This window comes from Parus major, chromosome 5, assembly GCF_001522545.3.
Source record: "Parus major isolate Abel chromosome 5, Parus_major1.1, whole genome shotgun sequence".
NCBI lineage: Eukaryota > Metazoa > Chordata > Aves > Passeriformes > Paridae > Parus > Parus major.
This window is the reverse complement of record NC_031774.1, coordinates 1,625,735-1,649,331: the sequence shown is the minus strand read 5'-3', so window position 1 is coordinate 1,649,331 and position 23,597 is coordinate 1,625,735. Positions and strand designations below refer to the sequence as shown.

General features: G+C 38.5%; 1 protein-coding gene across 3 annotated transcripts in view; it reads left to right on the top strand.

Moving 5' to 3' along the window:
* Positions 1-23,597, top strand: part of DNAJC24 (DnaJ heat shock protein family (Hsp40) member C24) — a 34,031-nt gene that overhangs the window by 4,943 nt on the left and 5,491 nt on the right. For all 3 annotated transcript variants that reach the window (XM_015630797.3, XM_015630795.3, XM_015630796.3), the window contains exon 3: positions 17,489-17,627. In XM_015630797.3, coding sequence (XP_015486283.1) covers positions 17,489-17,627 — 139 coding nt within the window. The remainder of the gene's footprint in view (positions 1-17,488; positions 17,628-23,597) is intronic.

Sequence of the window (23,597 nt, the reverse complement as noted above, 5' to 3'; positions counted from 1 at the left end):
ATGGGGGTTTGTGCTCCATGCTTGGTTTTTTAAGGAATCCATTCAGCTTCTAGGAAGGACAGTGCTTATGTTCCATTTCTAAATGTGTATAAAATCAACAGAAGATAAAATCAGAGCAACAGAAATAGGACATTCAGAGGACACCCCCCCCCAACCCCCCATCTTATTTTTGGCACAATTTTTGCATTTGCTTTTGGTCTAGCACTTTGTGGTCGAAGAGTAAGTTATCAGATTGTTTTTGAATTTTTATGTAGCTGCTTTATATCTGAAAACTGCTTTTCACCAGGAACAAAGTCACCAAACACATAAGCTTTGTCTAGCTGAAAATCAGGTGTCTGTTCCTGTTGATGCTGATGATATTATAGGATACCTTTCAACTGGAAAAAAATTATTGTGCAGGAAAATTATATGCTGCTGTTACAATGTGTGCCCTAATCTTAAAGAAAATCCATGTAATTTGAGCAGACAGTATGCAAGAAGCTCTTATTTTTAATATGGTAAGGAAATAAAATGTGCCACTTAACACAGAGTGTTACAAAGATTATCTTTTTTATCAAAAGGGGTGGTGTGTGTGTGTATATAAATACAAAGTGTTAAGGTGCTCACTTGATCTGTTTGAAAGAGTAGAAGATTTGCAAGCAGAGCATCAGGCGTAGGTGAGAATGACTCTCAGCAACAGTAAATAAGGAAATTAATAGAAATTTAATGAGGCAAAATTACTTCAAGAAGAGATTATTCCATGGAGTGTGTTTAAAGGAAAGACACAGGACTTTCTGGAGAGCAAAGAATCTGTTATCAGATTTATGTACATATCTAAATTCTGCAGTCACGAGAAATGCAGAGGGTGTCATATATGTAAAGAGCTGCTTGCACGATCGTTCTTTTAAAGCTTATTGCAAAGTAAATTCAGTATTACTCCTGAAAGGACCTGCCTACTGAGAAACTTCATGCTAAATTTGAGAACTTGAATCTTAAATATGAGAACACTTTGAGTTTTGTGTTGGAAGTCTCATAATAATGCTTTTCATGAGAATCAGACAGTGTATGTACTCCTTTCTCAATAGCCTTGGCTGGGTTTTGTTGGTTTTTTTTTTTTGTTTGAATAGCAGCACACTTGTTACAGGTATTTAACAGATTATTGTGCTTAGCTAATTCTAACTTCACCTAACTGGTAGAAAATTGATTTGTAATTTGACAATATAAACAGAGCGAGTTCAGTGCAGCCTGGCTGGAGCTTGACTGGAGTTAATCTAATTGCTGCAGAGAGAAAGATAAGCCATCAAGTTTAATAATAAGGACTATTGTTTTAATGCTCAGGATAGATTTACTTTGAGCTGTTCTTTACATCTGATTTACTAATTGCCACTTGAATAAAAAGAAGGGGGCATATTTTCAAGTTGTGACGTGAGAAGTTGATTACTGGCCTGGGTAGCACCAAGTGAAGTTTGGTGTTAGAGAAGTCACTAATTCAAACAGATCGTGATTGTGCTGATGCTGCTGTTTAAACTATGAGTTGTGTGGTTTATTCACCTGACTTTGGAGTTGGCTTTTGTTAGGTTTACATTTAAATGTGTAATGACTTTTTAAAGATACAGGTAAATTTTAACGAGTGGATGGGATGGGAATGTCCCTACAGAAGTTGTTTTATCTTTAACTTACATAGAATATGAGAACCTGTAGCATCACAATGTAATCCAGCAAGTAAGTAGTGCATTGCTTATCCAGGTAGTTCAGCCAGTTGTGAAAGTAATGTTAGTTTCAAAAATTATTTCTAAATTTAATCTGTTTACTTAGAGGGTTACTGAGGGTTAACATTTCATATGTTATAATGAGCAGCTTCTGGTTCCTCATCCTCTTTAGGTTTATGGCTCATCCATAACAGAATGGGCACCAAGCAGTTGAAATGGCAGATCTGTGCTTGGCCTTTTATGTCATTTGTGCTCTGCAGAGGAATCTGATGCCTCTCTTGAGCACTTTGTGCCCTGGTTATGTAAGTTATTCAGTATAACAATGTATTTTTAAAAGGATCTGTATTCTTGTTTGGTAGGCTTTTTGTGAAAGGTGTTCAGTATTCACAAATATTCACTGTGTCCCGAGTCAGTATAAAATTAAAATTCTGATCAAAAAGAAAATCTTTAGTAGCTTATTCAATGCCATAAAGACATTCCTTTAATATTTGCAACTGTTCTTTCAGCATTTTGAAGACATATTTAAGTAGTTCTATATTGTGCAGTGTATCTAATTTCCAACATGAGATGTTTGAGATAAAAATCATATAGCAGAATATAAGAATTGAAGCACGAAGAAGGAAGCTACAAAGACCAGCTTAAAGCTTTCACATCATATATGTTCTGTTTGATCTGATGTTTGAACAGCCACAGTCAAGAGTACCTTGAGCTGTTCTGCATTTCCAAATCAGACTATGCATTCAGGTGTCTACTTCAGAAATTTTAAGCACTAGCTAGATCATTTATTTAAAGAAGCTGTAAGTCCAGAACAATGGTGTGAAGGGTAGTAAAAGTTTGGGGTAGAATCAATCATCTTGGAATGGCTATGTTTTTATAAGGATCTCTTATTGCTGTTAAATGGAATTGACTATGTTTGTGTTAAATCTGAAACAGTTATTACATTTTTTCAAATATTGTCATATGATAAGCTAACCCATTGTTGGTTTTTTTTTATTATTTAAAATAATAGTCTGTGTTGAATTTTGTCTTCTGATTTAAATACATAATAAAATTATTACAGAAAGTTGTTAAAGAAACACATTCTCATGTTCCTTCACCTTTTCACACTTTAAAGTCAGAAAATCCCCATCTGTATGACATAACTGTCCCACCTTCCATCTTTTTCTTGCCTCACCGCATCACAAATGCTTCCTCATCTCCCATTGAGCTCAAAGGTGCAGCAGACATGATTTCATTTGAGCTAATTTAATGCAGAAGTGAATTCATGTACCTGAAGGCTTGGCTTGTAGTTTATTGGTATAGTAAAAAAAGTTCAACTTGTTGTACTCTGCCAGTCATTTGGATAAACTCTTTGTCACTTGATTTTCAGTACATTAAAAGTGATGTTTCAAGGCTGAAAAATCAGTAGTCAGCTATTGACTGACTGTTAAACTTGACCCTTCATTGTTATTCCTAATATAAATTACCAATAATGAAAAAGTCTGTTTTGTTTGGATTTATGACCTAAGAATGTCCATAGTCCAAGAAGCTAAAGATGAATGAGTTTGCTGAGCAGCATCTTAGCTAAACATTTTTCTTTCCTTGACAGAACATTAGATTGTGACTAATGAGGTGTTTGAGGAGAGGCTGAACAAGAGCTGTTCATTTAAGAGGTTCTTGCCTTCTGTCAGAGCAATCCAGAATTGGCTCCGACTGCTGCAGAGGAGCAGTGCCAAGGATGGGCTTGGGAGGATTCTCCCAGTGAAACTGGCTTCTGGAAGTGTTTCTGTTGAAACTCAAGGGATGAAAACCTCGGGTTCTTCCTTTACAGTTGCTGACCTGTGCTAAGTTTTAACTTTACCTTTCCATCTCCTTCTCTTGACTATTTATTCCTTTCTAAAATGAGGCAGCTCTGTAAAGGCTAAGACTGCCTAAACAGAGCCTTATTAAATATCAGTGTCCCAAAGCTCAGTGGTGAATTCTGGTAAGTGAGCAGAATATTATCTGGATGTGTCATTTCCTGGAGTCCCCCTCAAAGTGTGTCCTTTTGGTGTTGTGAGGACACACTGCCAAAGTTGTTCCCTTGGTGCAAATGGAGAAATTTGCCAACCACATCAAACATCACATCAGAAGTTAAATGAACACCAAACTAGATCAGCCCAGATAGGAACACATCCTTCAAGCCTATGAATAAATGCAAAACAAACTAATTTCTGGGTGTGTGGGATTCCACAGATTATGTTTGGAATTGTTTTGTCACTGTGGCTATGAATTCTTGAAATAATGCTGTTTTATTCATTGTTGTTATTGTTAAGGTTTTTTTCTCTTTTGTTTTGGGTTGTTTTTTATGGGGCTTTGCCTGTTTGGTCTTTTAATGCTGGTTTTCACAACTGAGTAAAATCTTATAATGAGTTAATAGGTAGCTTTTTATGTCCATTTTAAAACTTATAGTTCAACAAGGGCCAGACCTGTTATTTTGAGATTTCAAATGGCTTCAAACACTGTAGTGATTCTATATTGCTCTCAGAGATGGGGAAAGCCAAAAGAAATAGTTTCAAGAAAACAAAAAATTAAAACCACTTGTTATGCAAGTGTTGGAGTTATGGTTGCTAATAATTAATTTTTTCAAAGTCCTGTATTCTTCTAGGCCTGCTTTCCATCTGCAGCTGAAGTGCCTCAGGGACTTTGATTATTTTACAAATATTATTTTAAATCTGACCTCTTAAAGCTGTGAGGCTGTTTTCAGGTATTCCAGATGAATTGGAAAATGAATGTTTGTGACTGGGGCAGGGAGGCAGCACAGAAAATTGTGCTTTGTGCTCAGCAGCTCTTAGGAAGTTGTGGGTATCAAAGTACGTGACTTTGCCTGCAGAAAGCTTTTCCTCTTGCAAGTCCCAGTGCCAGCTGAAGGCTCCTGCCCCAAACTGCCTGTCCCTGCCCTTCTGCCAGATGTTACTGAGCCAGGAAAGAGCATCCTGTGCGTTTTCCTTCAAGCACTACTGTTCATGTCAGCTGGAAAGGTTCCTCCCCCTTCTTTCAGTAGTTTAAGCTACTCTGCTTGGTTTGGTTTTCTGGAGAAGTGATTTTTGTTTGTTTGGTTGGGTTTTTTCCTGTAATAGAATAGAGGACTCAGGAGTCTGCTTTCACATGAAAGTAGCATTTGCCTAAACTGTTTTCCTAACCTTTTGTTTGTCTGGAATTATATGTCTAGGGTCACAATAATCTGCCTTAAAAACAGAACATTGCTCAGTGTGACATTATTAGTGTAAATTGTGAGCATAGGAGCCAGAAATTTAGAAAAAAAATTAAAATTCTCTTTCTATTTGTACCTTTATACTACTATAAATTTAAGTGGGTTTCCCCCCCCCCCTTCATTCCTTTGCTTTTGATGGATTTTCTGTTGTTTTTTCTTCTGCTGCTGTATAGTGTAGTTTTCAAAGGGCTTTTTGAAGTACCTCCTGAGGCTCTTGGGTCACTCTTCATAGGAAAGTAAGGAACCAAGAAAAGGCAAGGAAATGAGAATGTGTTTCTAAAAATGTACTTGTTGGTAACCATAGCTTCTGTTTTTTTCTCCTCATTTTCATACCTTCATTAGTCAAAGAATTGTTTTCTTCTGTTTATACAACAGCACTTTATATTCTTTTCCATCAACAGAAACTGAAACATTTACACTTGATTTTTCAGCAGGGCTCTAAAGTAGTGGATTAGTGGAGTGTTGCCTTGGACAAAGAGGGGAACCACTGTCACCAGTTAAAACCAGTAAAGAGTGAGCAAGTTAAAAGTAGCAGGGTGATGCTATAGTACCATGATAAAAGCAATTGCATTTTAAGTATGTTTAAGCAAGATACCTTTAAAAAAAAGAAACCCAACACAGAAATTAATGAGTTTATGACAGTGTAATTTAGTCTGTGGGGTTTTTTAATTTCACTTTGAGGACTCCAGCAATTTTCAAAAATTTGCTGCACTGGATTGATAGTCCCATCCTATGTTTTTTATTGTGCAGCTGTCAGTGAACACCCATTTTGTGTTCTGCATACCTGTTGCACATTCCTGTGTACATTTAATCCTAACTTTTTTTTTTTTTTTTAATTCTGACTGAATTTAAAAGAAAGCAGTTTGTCTGTGGGTGTTTTCTTTCAAAATTATCCACAGGGTAATGTATAACTAAAAGGAAAATTCACTTTTCCTCCAAGGTGCTGTCTTAAGGATGTTTTGCTGCTAATACTTGAGTCACAAGTACTTCCACAGTGTTATCTGAAATATTTCTGTTCTGGTGGATTTTATTTGTCTCAGGCAAAGATATAAATGTGCTGTGCTGGATGTTGGGTATGGCAGTGGTTATTTCTGGCCAGAAGGTTATGGCAAAGATAAATAATGTGTATAAAACATCCAAGCAATGGAATATTGTGTGGAAAGATTGATACTTGCACAATAGTTTTGGTCATGGCAGATTATGAGGAGAAAGGGGCAAAACTGGCACAATTTTCACCAGCTAATTGATCAATGAGCAATGTTAGAAAAAAAGTCATAGAATGGATAAATTCGAAGAGAAGAGAAGGAAAATGAAATTGTCATCTTTTATTTTTTCCACAAATTAGGAGCATTTCCCATGAGAAAGAATCATCTTGGAGATGGGCAGTGCAGGCTGTAATTAGTGTCAAGGCTGATAACAAGATCAGGTAGGGCAAGGCTAAAGTTGTTAAAAAGCTTAAAAGGTTGTTTGTGTTTGGGGGAAGAAAAGGAGAAGAGATGGATTGTAGTAATGAATCAAGTAGATAAATTCCTTGCTCTTTTGTCCAGCTGTCTTTGGACAGACATCCTTTGGGGAAGTTTAAATCTCTATATGAAAAGAGTGAATGTCGCAAGGAACTCCTCACTTTCTGTTTCTCCACTTTGCAAGTGGGAGAAGCAGGCTCCTTGCATGTTCTCTGCTAACTTCTGCCAATTCACTGAGCATGTTGAAAAGGCTGACTGTGGACTAGGAAGGTGAGTTTAAGACCTGGCATCATCCTTTTCACACAAGTGAACAAGTTGCACATTTTGCAGCATCAGTGAAAAAAGCACCTTCAAAGTAATCTTGTTTTGTGCTGTTTTAAGATAAGAGCGCTCCTCTCTATTTTTTTCTTCTTTTTTCTTTCTTTTTTTTTCATTTCCTTTCCAAACACTTGTCACACAGAGCTCTTCAGTACTGAATTGTGCTGCTTCAGAGGGGACAGCTTACAAAACACAAACCTAGTGAACATCCTCACTTCTCACTGCAAATCTCCTAAAACGCACATGGTGCATCCTTGGCGTTCCTACATCCATCTTTCCCATCCCAGTATCCGTGTACAAGAAAGGATGTGATCCCAGCAGTTCTGTTTGGGAAGACTGTAGGGGATGAAATGTGAAGCAAATATTTGGGAAGAACACTAAACTCTGTGTCTCGCTGTGGCCCCGTTGCTGATGTAGTGCAGAGGACAATGCCACGCTCTGCTGTGTCCTGCTAAGCATTAGGTGGCAGTAGCGTGTTGTATTTGGCAGCTGCTTTGTCGCTGGGTTTTTATCTTTGGTATCTTCGGTGCAGTTTCAGAAATGGAGAAAACACGTATTTTATTTTTATAAAATGCTGATTTATGTTTGCTTTGGCTGTGGGAGTGTAAGGGCAGCTGTTTGGAGTCCCGTGTGCATAGGTGGGATTAGTGTGCTGTACTGTGTGTGCACTGTCCATGACTTACTTTCTGCTCTGTAGTACCTAACAGTGATAGCATTAACCACACATATCCTGATGATAAATATGCTGTTAATGGCCAAGTGAGTTTAGTTCTGCAGCCCTTACTTTTTCATAAGCTGTTAAAAATATATATATCATATATATAGAGATCTATAGATATAGATATAGATATCTCTATAGTATAGCCTGTTAGATGAAGTAGGTTTGGGGCTTTTTTTTTTCTTGCTTTTAGTCTTTATGCTTGGATAAAAAACAATCTTAGACTCAAGAGAAAGTTGGTAGAAACATAATTAACCTTTCAGCACAGTGGTGTTATTGTCATTCCAGGTCTTGGACAAATGCAGTTACCTTGTGACTCTTTTGGGAGGGTGCTTTTTCCCTTCATCCTTGTTTCTCCCAGATAAAGGATTTCAAGGGTTTCAGAACTGTGTTGCATTGTAGTAATTGGGCAGGATGATCAATTAATGGAAGAAGAGCAAGAAAGTGTTGACAGAACATGCTATCTAATTAGTACCTGATGGACCATGTAGGCCACAGAGCCCAGACTGTGATGTTGCCTCAGGGTGGCAACTATACAAGACCTTTATATGCAAAATAGGCCTTTGGAAAAGCCAGGGAAGGAAGTCTTCACTGCTGAAATATTTCACTTTCCACTGCAGCCTTGGGGGCAACTTCATACTTCACAGAAGGAGCACATATCAAAATTATCAACCCTGTGTTTTATACACATCTTGCTCTGAAGTCATGTTGCCTTTGGTTTGCTCAGGTATTTTTTAATGGAAAAGCTGATCTACAAATAGGTGTTTTGTTCTTTTTTTTTAAGTAAAATTGTATAGTAAGAGAGAAATACTAGGGCAGTAAGATTTCCTGATGGCTCCTGTGATAAAAGGGCAAGCAAAAGGATTCTAAGTGACAAGCAGCCAGCACCACAGTGCTTGAGGGTTCCACCCCAATTGGTGTTCGATTACACAACAGTGCTCAAGAGTTTTTCAGGTGAAACTTAAGTCATTCTGAATTGAAAAGCACTTTGAATCTAGGAGGGTAGGATGCCAGAATTATTTAGTTACTGGTGTATAAATATATTGGTAATTAATTCACATTCTTCATTCAAAAGTTCTTCCTGCAGTGACAGAAGTTTAATGTTTAGATGGTTGAATTAAAGATTTTTTTAAAACTAACTCATTTTCTCCTGCAGTTTAAACTTCTTTGTTTTACTAAGATAAACATCTTCCTGTTTCAGAATACCATTATTGTGTAAATAATCTCTCTTTTATTTGTGTGTAAAATAGTGTATTTTTTTTACCTTGCCCTAATTTTATAAGTTCAGCTGGTGAAGCTGGAAAATGGCTTCTTACTGTGACCTTTCAGTGAGTGCCACAGGGTGGGGGCCAAGTGCATATTTGTCACTTTTTTCCTTGATTGTCACAGGTGGCTAAAACGTGCTTTTCTTAAATTTTATTAGCCAAAAGTTCAAATTCCAGTTTAATAAAATGGATAATTTGGCCTGTGTTCTGATTTAAAAGCCATTCCAGAATGGATTGTGCAAGAAAAACAGTTGGGCCCTAGAGCACAGCAGGCTGTGTGTGTATCCTGCCCACAAGCACAGCAAATGCTCATTTGGAGGAGTTGTGCTTGGGTGCTCAGCTATGGCTGACACATGCATGGCAAAGGTAATACCAGATCTGGGTGTTCATTCTGTTACAGGCTGATGGGGATTTGCAGCTGAAAGTGTTCAGGATGACAATGGAGGTAAAAATTAGCCAAAGTGATAACTTTAAATGTAATTACAGAGCTCTCGGAGTGTCGTAATTGCATTATATGGTTCCTTTTCTGTGTCCAGCAGGGAGACTGCTCAGCTTTACATTTTGGTGCTTTATCAGCTGGTCTGGAACTTTAAAGACATGCTGCATAATTTGAAAATATTGCTACAAGCCCTGTAATGACAGTTCAGAACTGGAAATGTGCAGTTTTGCCAGGGTGTGGGGTGATGAGGGGAACCCACTCTCCTACACTGTGTTAAGCTTAGCTGATAGTGTTTCAAATGCAGAAGTTTAATATCTTGGATAGCTTTAAACACAAATTTATTGAGCCCTGAGACCAATAGAAGCAGAATTACTTGTTCATGATGGCTGGGACCTGGATCAGCCACGCTTTGAACTGTCTGAGGACAGAGATTTCAGGGTGGGTACGCTGCATAAAAACCCAAAGTCAGTCTGAACTTCACAGTGGAGGCAGGGTTTTCCCACAAGCTCTCACACTGATCTCTCCTGCTCACAGTCTGCAGCAAGAGACCCTCTGATAAGCACTTCTGGATCAAAACAACAAAACTGTCTCCAAATGTAATTTCAGAAAGAGGCAAAATGCTGCACTTAATTGTCCAGACTTGATGCCAAAGCTATGGGAAGATGAAGACTGAACACAGTCTTTTTGTGGAGAGAGAGAAAAAAACTGAATACAAAGAGAGTGTCAGCCTACCATAATATTTTGATTTTTGAAATGATTTTAAATAATTGTTGATTTCTGAGATATTTATAGATGTGGCTTAAATATTGTGGTCATATGGCCAGATTGAGAGATTTTGTTTTAGGAATTGTAATAGCTTTCTTACAAAAATGTGTCCTCATGGTCTGTAAATAACTAGAGAAATAGATGCAATTATATGACCCAATCCAGCCCTTGTTTAGCAGTTAATTTCTCCAGTTTTCTATGAGCATTTGTTCCGACCTACACAGATTTGGTTGTTGGTTTAAATCTAGCCAAGACTGGTGGTGTCTTAATTGCTACCACAGAGCAACCATTTGGCCTGTGTGAGATGAATGTTGTCAAGGTACCTTCTGCAAGGCGGACATTCATCCACTGGGAATGTATCAAGAAAGTTTTCATTAATTGGTCCCTTTGTTGGCATTTGTGGCAGAGCAGCCAAAAACTGAGTATGAACAGACACTATGTCAGGGGGTGAGATTTATTGGCAAGTCTCAGTAAAAACTGGTATTTACTACATATATTGTAAGCAAGGGCAGAGGAGTTTCCTCCTAAGAGCAGCCTGGCATTAAATTTACTGAGGTTTTTGTTTTGTTTTTTTAAGGCAGGGAAATATAGCAGGAATTCATACTCAATCAGAAGTTAAATAGGAAATAGCCAGTTAATATTTTTCTTCATCATGTTGACTGTCTTGCAGTTCCTTTTTAATGTGAAGTGAAGTGTTATGATGGGCTCTGTAACGTACAGACAGATTTGCGTGGCCCTATGGATGTGTCAGATGAGAACACTTGACAGTTTTTGTCCTGACTTCATTTGCTTAACCTGTGGATAATGACAATTACAGTTGTTAATGTATACACATAGAATAAAGCATGACAAATGTTTTTCAACATAGCTCCCAATTTCGATATTTTTATGTTCACATTAATTTCTGCATTTTGATCTTGTTGCTTTATTAAAAGGATGCACTTCATTGTATTGCAAAGGACATAATGATTTGTGCATTTTGTCTAAGTGCAGCATGATTGTTTAATTTTGTACAGAGTAAGGCTGTTTGCATGAGGCTTTCTGTTCTGCTTGCTTAAGCCCATTTTAACTTCTTTTTTCTTTTTTTATGACATAATGTGCCATAAATAAAATAACAGTTTGGACTTACTACTGTGAGGGAGAGTTCTGATTCTGAATTTTGAATATATTGCCTGTTCGATATTGAGCTTTGATAAAGGAATAAATAGATTGAACCCCCTAGTACTGATAATGTGATTGAAAATTACTTGGTATTAATCTGTGCAGTTCCCATAAGGAGTCAAAGTTTCATCCTCTTGAATTCCCAGCCATGAGTCTGGCCATGTGGTTGGAAGATTTTGGGCTTCTCTCTTCATCCAGCTGATTCCAGTGTTTCCCCTGTCCTCATTCTCTGCTCCGAGCAGCAGTGTCCAGTGTCTCCTGCCAGGACAGGGCTGGCAGTGCTGTGTCCTGCTCCCATCCCACACTATCCCCTGCTTTTCCAGGGCCTCTTCCACTTGTGCCATGTTAGTCCATCCAACCCTTTCGTGGCTTGGATCTCTTCTGTTTGCAGTTTTAATTCAAAAATATACCTGCACCAGATACGAAGTGTTCTCTTTGTCAAGTTTGGATTGAATTTCTCTTCCCCGACCATTATTGAGTGTCTTTCATCACTGCTTATTTTTTAATATAAATACTCATCTTTGTACACATTCCACAAGGTGTTGCAGTGTAGCTTTTTTTAATTGTTTTTTTAAAACAGGTAATTCATTGTTGGGTGGAAATCATACTTCTCCTTGCACTCCATGGATAAATAATGCCTATAAAAATGCTGTAGCTGCTATTATATGCCTAAAATGGAGAAAGGGCTAAGGATGCTGAGATGCTGAGTTAATTTGAGATGTTAATATTCTATCATTTGCTCTTTAATTTTAAGGTCAGGTTTAGTCATTAGATTTAAGTTCTTTCAAACTTTAAAAATACTTTGTGCATCTGAGTAATCCCCTGGTAAAATCCTACTACTCAGTTTACTCAGGGCACATCTCCAGCTTTAAATATATCCCTTATTCAGATATAGACACACATCCCTATGGAAATAAAGCAGGAATTCAAGACTTGTCTAAACTTGTCAGTTCAATTTAGCAAGGTGATTCCATGAGACTGCAGATGATTTCAGAGTTAAAAATCTTTAATAAATCAGGTAGTTTAGAAATTTCCTGTGCTGTGTTGATTTAGTAACTACTTAATGGCTACTTTGACTCATGATAGTAAATCCAGAATAATTTAACTTGAATTTTTAAGCTCTGATGGTTTCATCATTGTTCCATGCCTGTCATTACTTTTGAATTTTAGAACCTTAACAGTAGTTTATCTTATGGGGAAAAAATATCTTAATAGTGTATAATAAAAAATTCAAACTCTGAAAATATTTTTCCAAATTAATCATCTCAGAAGTGACGATCAAGAATTCAATGCAGCTGCATTTAATTCATCCTTTTTATATTACTTTTTATTTTCTGCTGAAGATTTCTGCAAAAGCTTGACAACTTTGGGGGAAATGTTGGGAAGTAGGGAAGACAAATCTGTAGAAGATAGAGAGCACTCCTGAGTTTGATCCAGGAAAAAAAATTAGAACTGATTTCTCTTAAGTTTCCTCAGTCAGAAAAAAGCAAGTTTACATTTTAAGTGGCTTATTTAAAAGCTATGTAATTTCAGCAGGGAGGAGTTTTTTACAGTTATCTGTGAAAATACACAGTAGTAGACCAAATAATTTTTTCATAAGTGAAATGAAAAATTGGAAGCAGTATTAGCCTAGAAAATGAAGCATCTTGGTTTGAGTTATGGAATTAGGGATGTGGTACATCTTCTGTTTTTGGAGTGAATAGCCTTTATACACAAGGCAAAATAGCTATAGTAATTGTATTAATTACTAAATGAGAAGGGATAAATTGCAAAATTTTTAAACCTTTTCTAAATAATCAGCCTTTTCAATCTGGAAGATTTCAATTCATGTGGAAAAGCAGCTGTGAGTAGAAGTTTGACCATGTTAAGTGGTTTAGTTGTCTTATATTCCACAGTTTAGGAGGAGATTGCAAATATAGTGTAAAACTCAGGTCTGTAATGTTTCACCCCTCCCACTGAGCTGTATTCAGCTGATTCTCACTGGGTGCTGTAAATGTCTTTTGAAAAATTAATTCATGAGCCCCAGTAAGAAATGTACATTACATTGATTTAACTAGAGGGTGTCTGCTTGCTAATTTGAATTTGATTAAACTCAGTCACCCTGTTACATTTATTGCCCAAAGTTCAGGAGCTGGTGGCAGGGTGGGGAGGACCTCAGCGTGGCATCTGCGGTGCTGGAGTTGCTCAGCCAGCTCTCGTGGCTCCTCATCCTGTGGTGTGAGAGCTCTTGAGGTCTGCTGATGTGTTACTGAGATGTACTGCCAGTTGTTGACTAAATTGTCACATGAACTACCAGGGATTAAAGTCCAGGGATTGATTCTGCAGTTCTTTAAAAGTGCAGAAGGGTCCAAGCTTCACGGAGTGTAAAGTAGGCAGAAATGCAGAGAGTAGCAGTTGAATGTGCTGCAGCATGTTCCAAATTCTTAAACAAACCTAACTGTGAGCTACACTGTACAAATAAGAATATCATAAATAAAATAGATGTTGGAACTCAAGGTATTTTCCTAGTCTACACTTGTAGCAACATTAACACCTTCTTTTTTGAGACAGAAAAGGTCTTTTTATGTGTTTAGTCTATATGCTGTAGCAGATATCAATGGCAGCAGATCAGCATAATGAAATACAAATAATTTACCTAAAAAAATTCCATGAAAAATTTCTAACTTTTTGAATATTTGAAAAAAGAATGAGAAGTGCAAACTGAACCTGTATCTGTGTTTCAGAGTATGTTTGCTAGGTGATACCTTGTTTCTCACAGTACCCAACCTGCTGAAAAGTACAGTCTGATGTATATGAAGAATATGAAAAATAACACAGTAGAATGCAGTTGTTTTATCAAGATATGATAATGATATTGTAATTGAAAAGGGCACAAGGTTATGTTTGTGTTAGCCAGATTTTCCTGTTGTCCTGCAGTGCCAAACATTTCACCAAGTCTCCAACAGATACTGCTTAAAGTGTGTTTTTCATACAAGCTTTGGACTTCAAGGGTTGTGCTTTTCCAAAATTCTTTCAGCAATTTCAAAAGGTAAAGGAAATTAAACCTTTAAGAAATTGTTTTTGAATTAAATTTTAGACCAAGAACTAAAATCCTCAAGAAATACTAGGACAATGTGACATTTAAGATAAACGTCAGGAGAGAGAGCAGGAATATCACATGTATGTTACCAGATGAACTAATACATTTCCAAAATTGATTGGTTTATTTTTTAGCATTCAGACTAACTGAAAAGCATCATATGTTGCAAAGTGATACAAATCCCAGACAGGGAGTCAGCAAGTTACTGCTAGTACAGCTGAAAACAGCAAATCAGGTTGGGCAGGTATCACCAACCTTCATCATTTTTCTTTCCCTCAGCTGGACTTGGGAAAGGATCGTTTACTATTTTTACAAAAGCCTAGAAAATAGTAACACATTAGTAAAAGTTAGTTTTGAACACCATTAACAGGATGAGTGCTCAGCAAAAAGTTATTTTTATGAAGTACTGTTGCCTCAAACTGCTGTACACACACAGATTTGAGTGTATCCAGTAACGGGGCTGAGAAGAGTGCTCAGGTAGGGGATGAATGACATGAACATCACCTGCACAGATCCTGCTGAGTGATATTGCAGGAGACATGGGGGCTGTGGCAGTGTGAGTAAACCCTTAGCAGTGGGTGCAGGAGGCAGAGATGAGCAGCGGTTCAGCTGGAGCTGAAGGAGGGAGGTCGAGTAGAAAACAGGGCCTGTCTGTTTGCATTACGGGGCCTGGGCAGGCTGCAGCTGAGATTAACCCAGAAATAAGGCTGAATGGGAAAGAGGAGGAGATCACAAACATCCCTCATATTTCACCTCCTGCAAAACAAAACCACAGCCCTGGCTCTGCTTCTTCAGGCAGCTCCTCTGAAGGTTACGCTGGAGAGGGAGCAGGATCTGACACAAGAATCAAGGAGTGAGGGGAGGTCCCAAAAAAGAGTGTGGTTGATTTATGTCTGAGGTATTGACAGAGGCCTTTAGAGTGCTCCCTCTGATCTTTGATACTTTTGTAAAGTGTCCTCTGTGTCTGAGTGGCTGAACAGTGTCTAAAACAACTGGAGAGAGGACACCTCATTTGCTGTCTTGGAGAGGGAAGAGAAGGATTTTTACTACAGACAAATTCCTGGATTTTAACAAGCTAGAGAGTAGGAAAATAAGTCAGTAAGAGCATAACAATAAGTACATAAATCCTTGAAGTACTTGTATGAATTACATACTTGAGATGAAATGAGGTCACTGGAATAAAAGAAGAATAAGAGGAGTATTAAAGAGCTGATGTTTGAGGATTTTTCTCAGTGTAGATATAGTTTGCTAAAGGCATTAGGTGATAATAGAGGGGAAAGGCCAAATGAGGAAGGAGCAAACAGGTTCAAAAGGCATGGAGACCAAAATGGAGAGAAATAGATAAATATAGATATAGATGTGTGTTTTAATGAGTGGATCCCCTACAATGGAGTTGATACAAGTTGGATGAAATTGTAGTCTTTCTAACATAAAAATTACGTAAACTGCAGATACTAAATTCTCCAAATCTATAGGAAAGGAGTTAAGGTCTATGTGATAAACCTGAAAAATAATTAATTTTCTGCATTATTCAAGAAATGAACAGAGTAGTGTTTTCTGCATTGATTATTATTTTCCATAGTACTTTTGTGATGTGTGGCTTCCTGTATTTTGCTGTCTCCTTCCAGTATAGTTCAGGATCATTTTTCAGACAAGGTTTTGGTGCAGCAAAGTGTGACCAGTTTCGTGGGTGTGTTCTCTCAACATTCTTGGCAGGAGAGAAGCCAGTAAGCTTAGCTCTGCTTTGGGTTGGTCTGTGATATTTCTGTGTATTTCTAAGAAACTGATGTGAGAAGGTGTGGTCTTTGTGGCCAAATATCTATCAGATATTAGTGCAATGACTAAAATTCATTTGGTTTTGTTTGCACCTCAGAATTTTGTCGTCTTCAGTTGAGGAGGTAGAAAAGGGATAGATCTTTATGGATCACAACTGTTCTTCAGCCGTATTTTCAGCAAGTTGTAAGATAGTGCTCAGTCTTGAACGCAGAGGAAACTTCCAAGTGGAACAAAACCAGGATTTTGCATCCAGACCTTGTATGTGAGGTTGGAGGTACATCCACTTGTATATGGAAAAACCTGTGAAAAAACCTGACTCAAAGCATTTCAATCAGCCATCCCTGCTGTTGTTGTGCAGGGGGTTTGTGTGGGTAACACCCATCAGTGCCAGTGACAGATACATCAGTGAGCAAATAGACTCCAGGAGAAGTTCTCCTTTACATTTGGGATTTTATCAACTACAGGTTACTAGTATTCTTCTTTTTCCAAAACGGATTATAAACTGAAACAGAGAGATTCATGTAATCAGAAATCTGCTTCAACACTTACAGGACAGGTGTTGCAGTGCCCCAGCTGATGTTGGTATAAAGAGCAGTTAAAGCTGCAGAGTAAGGGAGGACTTGGTCTGTGGCACAGTTATCAGCTGCTAGGCCTGATTATATTGCAACTTCCTCAACTTAAATGCTGTTTCCTGTTGCTCCATCACAGTTACTGAGCAATTTAAAATACCAGAAAAAAGAGATTACTGGAGATGGACTAAAGCTACAGGAAGATGGAGCTTTGAGGGTTCCTTTTCAGTGGACATTGGAACCACTCAAGTCCGCTCTGCTCAGAACAAATGAGAAAGAAAACGTGTTACCATTTTAATTATTGTTGCCTGTTTAGCATGGGATTTCTTGAATAACCATGTCCTTGAATAAACATTTCTTAACTAAAATGACACAATTTTGTAGCCAGTGATCCATGACTTTAAGTATTTGGAAGGGCTATTGATTCACTGAACTGGAAGAAATTAAAGACGTTGAGGCATATTTTCAAAAGTAGAATTACATGTAGTATAAATTATATTTGATCACATATATTTTATTTACCATTTAAATCATAAAAAGTGTTAGTCACATGTAATACAGCATTCAATTTATCTGTAGTAGCTTTAACTAAACACTGGTGGTTGTGTTGAAATCAGCTCTATGTAGTATCACGAGAGCTGCCAGCACCTCCTCTTGTTCCAGTGTCGTGGTCCCCTGCATGTACCTATTTCTGTTTGTGGTAGTCACTCTCTAGGTAAATTGTCCATAAGGCCAGTGATTCCATCAGCAAATTATCCAGAAAATGCCGTCAGTGCACATGGTGACACTTGTGCCACTGGTGGTTCTGCTGCCATTCCAGTGGGATAATTAAATTGGCAGGTTCCTCTCGTGCCCAGCGCCGTCATCTCCCTTCCTTTGGCTCCTCAGCTTAGACCTTCTCCTTCTCTCTGTCCTCCTAACTGAGTATCAAATGCATTATTGATTGCTCCTCTCCCACCCTCCTCACTTTGACTCCCCCAACCCTTTTTTTTTTTATGTTGTTTTTGATTGGCAGTATCATCCCGACAAACAGGAGGCAGATGTGCCAGCAGGAGAAGCGGAGGAGCGCGTGCAGCGGTTCATCGAAATTGATCAAGCGTGGAAAATTCTAGGGAACGAGGAGACAAAAAAAGAGTATGACCTGCAGCGGCGTGGTAGGTTCCTGCCAAGGAGTGCTGGAGTGGCAGCAGCTCTTTAAAAAAGCAGGGGCTGGGAGTGGTAGTTAGATGGTATTTTAAAATGCTTGTTTAGTGCTGAACCGAATGTTTCTTTCGCTCTTGTCCTACTTTCAAACGTGGCTCCATTATTTATAGCTTGTGCTACACATACATTAGCTGCTGAAAACACAGAATTACTTCCCAAAAAACGTTAGGGGGCATTATTCCTGGTAGTTTGAATTATTATGGAATTTATACTAATTGCAGACCTTAGCCCTTTTTATTTTATTAAGGTAGCTTCGTTAATTGTTCTTCATTTTAAGTTTTATGCTCCATTTTGTTGCAGTGTTTTAGATGGAAGTATTAATCCATCTGCACCTTCGTGTATGGATTTATAACCAGAATCAGTAGGACCCATTCTTTTCCATTGTGGGTGTTGGGTTGTGCTCATAATTCATCCATAGCCTAAACTAGCCTTTCTAAAGCAGGTTGGTAAATAATATTTCAATATAACATATTAACTAGGCAGCTCTAGCACGCATTCCTTTTTATAGCTCTCAGAAAATAGCTTCTTAAAACAGTGACAGGCTGTTGTGAGAAAGAAAGGGGGGAAATGTAGGTCAGGTCTGTCACACATGGGCTACCATTACATGAAGTGATAGGCTGTCTTTCTGCTCTGGCCTCAGGATAGGAGTCCCTCAGCCTTCCATTAGAACCTTCAATAAATGTATATCCACCCTACATGTTAATGGGGGGAGTCAATAATAGTGGCTTGCCCGTGGGGAAAACACTCGGTCGCACTCTGCAGCAACACACTGGGGCCCGGCATTGACGTGGAGCCACCACCAGTGCGGAATGTGCTGATAAAAGCCCACTGTCTGTGCAGCTTGTTATTGAATTCCCTGCCATTGTACGTTGGCACACCATCAGACCTTGCTCCCTCGTGCTGATTTTTAACTCCCCTGCCGCCGCCGGTGCCACAAGTTGGAGAGACAAAGGCGTAGTCGCTGTGGCACACAGGCATCACTGCGGGATAAAGAGGGTGATGGAGAGCTGGAGATACACAGGGTGAATTCTCCAGTTAAATAACCTTGTGTTTCAGACTTTGGGAGGAGAGGGGGAGGGCTGAAAACAGAGTTGTTGAATAAATATTTTAGAAGAATGGAAAAGATTGGCTCTTGTTCTATTTGTAATGTAAACAGTATTAAGATCAGACTTAAATAAATTTTTCATCTCAAAGTTATTTTTTAAATGCCTGAAGGTGATGTCAGAACAGGAATTTCTGCTGCTCAGTGCTCTCATGTTGTACTTTCACAATTTTAATATTGGTTGTGCCTTCTCTTCTCACAAATCCTATGTGCAGAGGGAAAAGGAAATACTAGAGGTTGAGTTGGGAATCTTCTCGGTATTTGGTGAGTTTTACCTAAAGTTTAAATTCAGACTATGAAGTTCTATTTTGCCTGGATCAGTTTAATCCACTGGAGCAGAGAGCTACATCAAGATTTTGTTTTCCCTTGGGATTTAAGGACATTGCTATAAATTAGTTTTGGTCATAAATTGAAGATTATCTCTATTTTCTGAGATTCTTTTGCATTGAGATGAGTTCTTCAAAAAGCCATCTCAAGATTCTGTATAAAAGACTTGTTAAATAGAGAAATCAGATTGTACCTGCATTTAGGCAGGTGTTTGGTAGTGGGATGTGATGGGACATTCTGTTTTAGCACAGAGGGTGCCATTCCCAGGGCGCCCCGTGTTTCAGACTGAGCCACACCTAACACACATGTGCAATGCTTGCTGCATTCTTTCCAGCATGTTCCCTGGCAGCAAAATGATGGGGAAATAAATTCTAGTTCTTTGAATGCCTGTCAAGCTGCTTCTGAAGTCATGATTCTAGACAAATTCGTAGACACTGCCATAAAAGCTCAGAGAAACAAAGGGATTGAGACAGCAGCTAAGGGGAATAGTGATGAGAGAGAGAATACAGCAAGTTAGGAAGATGCAAAGGAAGGCCAGGAAGCAGGATCTGAAGGATGCCAGTGTGTGTGTGGGGCTGCCCATCAGCAGGAAGCCCTTTGCACTGCACTCATTTCCCCATTTCACAGATTGTTTATTTCTGTGTACCTTCTTGTCTTACACTAACTAAATCTTAATTATTTGGCTCAGAAATTCAGTAGCCAGAGAAGGTCCAAGGAGATGAAATTCTGTGGGGCTCTATGGTTTTAATTTTCTGTTTGAATTGTTGAGAATAACAAGTGAATGTGCTTTTATATCTTAATACTGCTTTTCTCTGAAGGTTTCCCAATAATCTCCTAATTTTTTTTTGTGCCTTCAGGCCATAGCATTAAAGGGGAAGGGACAAACCACAGACTGTTCAGAGGTTAGGCTAAATACTTATCCAACTTTTTCTGATCTGGAAATCTTATAAGAACTGCCTTTTTGTATGTTTTCTGATTTTTTTTTTCCAATTCATTGTTTTGTCATAGAAGAATACTTTTTATGATGGTGAATATCTTGCTTACAGTCCCTGTGAAAAATTTGGGGGATGGGAACAAAAAAATCTGCATAACAATTTACCTATGAAGAATGGACTTTGGTTTTTTTGTCAATAGATTTTCTCTTTTGATTTTTCCATTCTTTGTTTGATATCTCATTTAAAAAAATGAATATGCAATTAAAATCAAGCTTGACTCTGATAATGACCAAAAGTTTTTAGTGTGGATAAAACCTGTTTCACATTTCTCATGTTAGAAATCATCTGAACCCTGAAAGTTCATGCTTTTGTGTCACAGCTGGAAAGAAATAAAACTTCTCACAGAATCAGAGAATCTCACAGGCTGGAAGAGCTTTTCAGCCATCCAGATCAGTCTCCTACCTAAAGCCAGTCCTTATGCTCAGCCCTTCTCCAGCCTAGCTTTATTGTCTCCAAGGATGGAGATTCTCTATCCTTGCTGCTCTGGGCAGCATTTCCAGTGTTGGAACACCCTCATGGCAGAAAAACACACCAAACAAACGAAAACCAAACCCCAAACCAACCAAAATATGTTTTGCTTCTCTCAAGTCATATATAAGGACTTCACAACTTGTGCCTTTCACTTCTCTTCCTTCCTGTGTGCACCTCTGAGAAGTCTCTCACTCTTTGATGTCCCTGCCAGCCCATCTCTGTATCCTACCCAGGGCCCTTTGTAGCAGCCCTGCAACATTTCTTCATTTTTGTTGATGTATACAAGGGAGCTGTAGCTAAACAATCACATCCCCAAGGTAATAATATGAATTCATTTCATGTCTTAATTATTGATTGATTTTATGTTGTAACTATTAATGGTTGATTAGCAGAAAGGTCACAAAATTAAATCAATGAATTGGTGCCTTAGATTCATTTCTGGTGATGAATATAGCAAATAATTTAAAGTTAGTAATGGAATCGACACTAAAAAAACAGTTGCTTTATATGATTTTGGGTGGCAGATTTAAGAATCTAGGGTGGTTTGTTTTTTTTCTATGTATGGCTCTAGTGAGGTTCAATCAAGGATTGTCCATTTCCACATGAGGATGGACACAGATGTCCATAACTCACAGAATCACCAAATGGTTTGGGTTGGAAAATACCTTAAAGACCAGCCTGTTCCAGCCCCTCCACCATGGGCAAGGACACCTTCTACAGGACCAGGTTGCTCTGAGCCTCATCCAGCCTGGCCTTGGGCACCCACAGCTTCTCTGGGCAGCCTGGGCCTCACCACCCTCACAGCCAAATATTTTTTTCCCACTATCTAATGAAAACCTGCAATCTTTGAGTTTGAATCCATTCTTTCTTGTCCTGTCACTAAATGCCCTGGTAAAAACTCCCTCTCATCTTCCCTGTAGCCTCCAAGGGTTCATAGGGTGGAGGAAGGAGTTTTCACATCTTGGCACATTCCTCCTTTGGATTTTCAGTTTTTAAATTAACACTTCTAGAAGAATATTTTAGATACAATTTTCATACAGGAGTAACATTCCAACATAATTTCTGTTTTGTTCATGTGTTAGTTCTTAGGCATGAGGAATTCCAGGCTCTTACCTGGAATTGCTTGTGCCTCTGAGAATGGCTCTGGTTCCATCCTCTCTGTTCCTTTCCATCAGGCAGTGAGGCACAACATAAAAAATTGTACTTAGCCTAAAACAGCTCATTTTGTAATATCTGCTCACTAATACAAGCTTTGCTGACAATATCTGGTTTTGCAGTGTGCCAGGTTATGCTCTGTACGTGACAGGAGTGTATATTCCTTCTCCAGCCATGGATTTATGGCTGGAGCCCCTCAGCTGGAGCACAAGCCTTTGAACTCTTGGATTTTAAATCTCATCTGCAACAAGTGGGGCAGGATTGTTTCGGTATTTTTATAAAAAACATATCTCTTTGTTATGAAAATTCTTAACACATGACTTTGTTAAAATTTCAAATTAAGTGGGATTGTTTTAAATTAACTGAAAAGACTTAAATTTAAGTAATCATTTCAAAACTGAAAAGCCTATTAGAAAAAATTAACCTGTGAAAACTTGTGATTTTTCTGCAGAATAGATACTGTGAATGGTATTTGACTGACAGTACATATCTTGAAGTTTAATTGTGTTTGGTTTGAAAAAAAAAAATCAATCCTAAGTATGTAAGCCTGATAAAGAGCTAGAAAAATCTTTCAAGTATTATGACTATTTTTACTATAACCATAAACTGTTAAAAGGGTTGAATTTCCATTTACTGCTTGCAATTCTTTCCCTAAAACTCAGCCTTAAATACCCAAGAAATATTTATTGTATCTCCAAGTGAAACTTAAATACCTTTTCTCTTTTACAATTTCTGAATGACCCAGCAAGGGCTCTAGTAAAGCTTTACTGAACCAAGCTGCTAATAGTTATTTAATGTTGTTCTGTAGCCTGAAAGAATCTCAGTAGATTTTTCCTTTTAATCTCTTTGAATTGCAGGCTCATAAACCTCTCTGATGAGTCTGCCAGTGTTTTCTTAGATCTTGCAGTTGAGACAATGGAGCTGCAGAATCCTTTCACCTCTTGTTGTCAGACAAATCCAATAGATGGCAAAGCCAGGCAGGCTGTGCTGCTGGGGAATTAAAATTCGTTTCACGAGGTCCTCGTGTTTCCCCCTGTATGTTCAGGGTGTGTTTCAGAAATGACAGCTCTGTACAGAGTTTTACAGACATCACGTGCAAGGCCACCACGGAACTCAGCTCTGCTAAATTCCCACCCTCTTTCAGCCAGGGAGTGAAAATGGGACACCAGTTTACTTCAGACAAGCACCAGCAAGGAGCCATGGTTTTAATAGCAGTGATGCAGATGAAATGAGGAATTTTTCAGATTAAGAAAGCTGAATCACTGTGAGAGCCATTAGGTTGCAAATTCATAGTGGGTCGTGCCTCTGTTTTTAAGTAAGTGATTACCTCTGTTTCTGTCTCAAGGTGTGTTAGGCTGGGTAATGCATTTAGTAAGAGACCTAGAAAATAAAAAAGCTTTGTTCAACTCTGGAAAATGTTCCTCCTGCTTGAACCAGACAGGCAAATAAATGCAGTGTGCAAAACTGCCTGACAAGAGCTGTTACTGGATTATGTGTGAAGTTAAGAGTACTAATAAAAAAAACCAGTATTTTTTGGTAGATTTCAGACTTCACAGAATATGCTGAGTTGGAAGGGACTTGGGAGAATCACTGATGGCCTTGCACAGGACACCCCAAGAATCACCCTGTGCCTGAGAGCATTGTCCAAACACTCCTTGAGCTCTGTCATCCTTGGTGCAGTGAGCAGTTCCCTGAGGAGCCTGTTCAGTGCCCAGCCACCCTCTGGGTGAAGAACCTTTTCCTGATATCCAGCCTAAGCCTCCCAACTCAGCTTCAGGCCATTTCCTTGAGTCCTGTCCCTGGCCAAGAGAGTGAAGAGATCAGTACCTGCCCCTCCTCTTCCCATGGTGAGGATGTTGAAGACCACAATG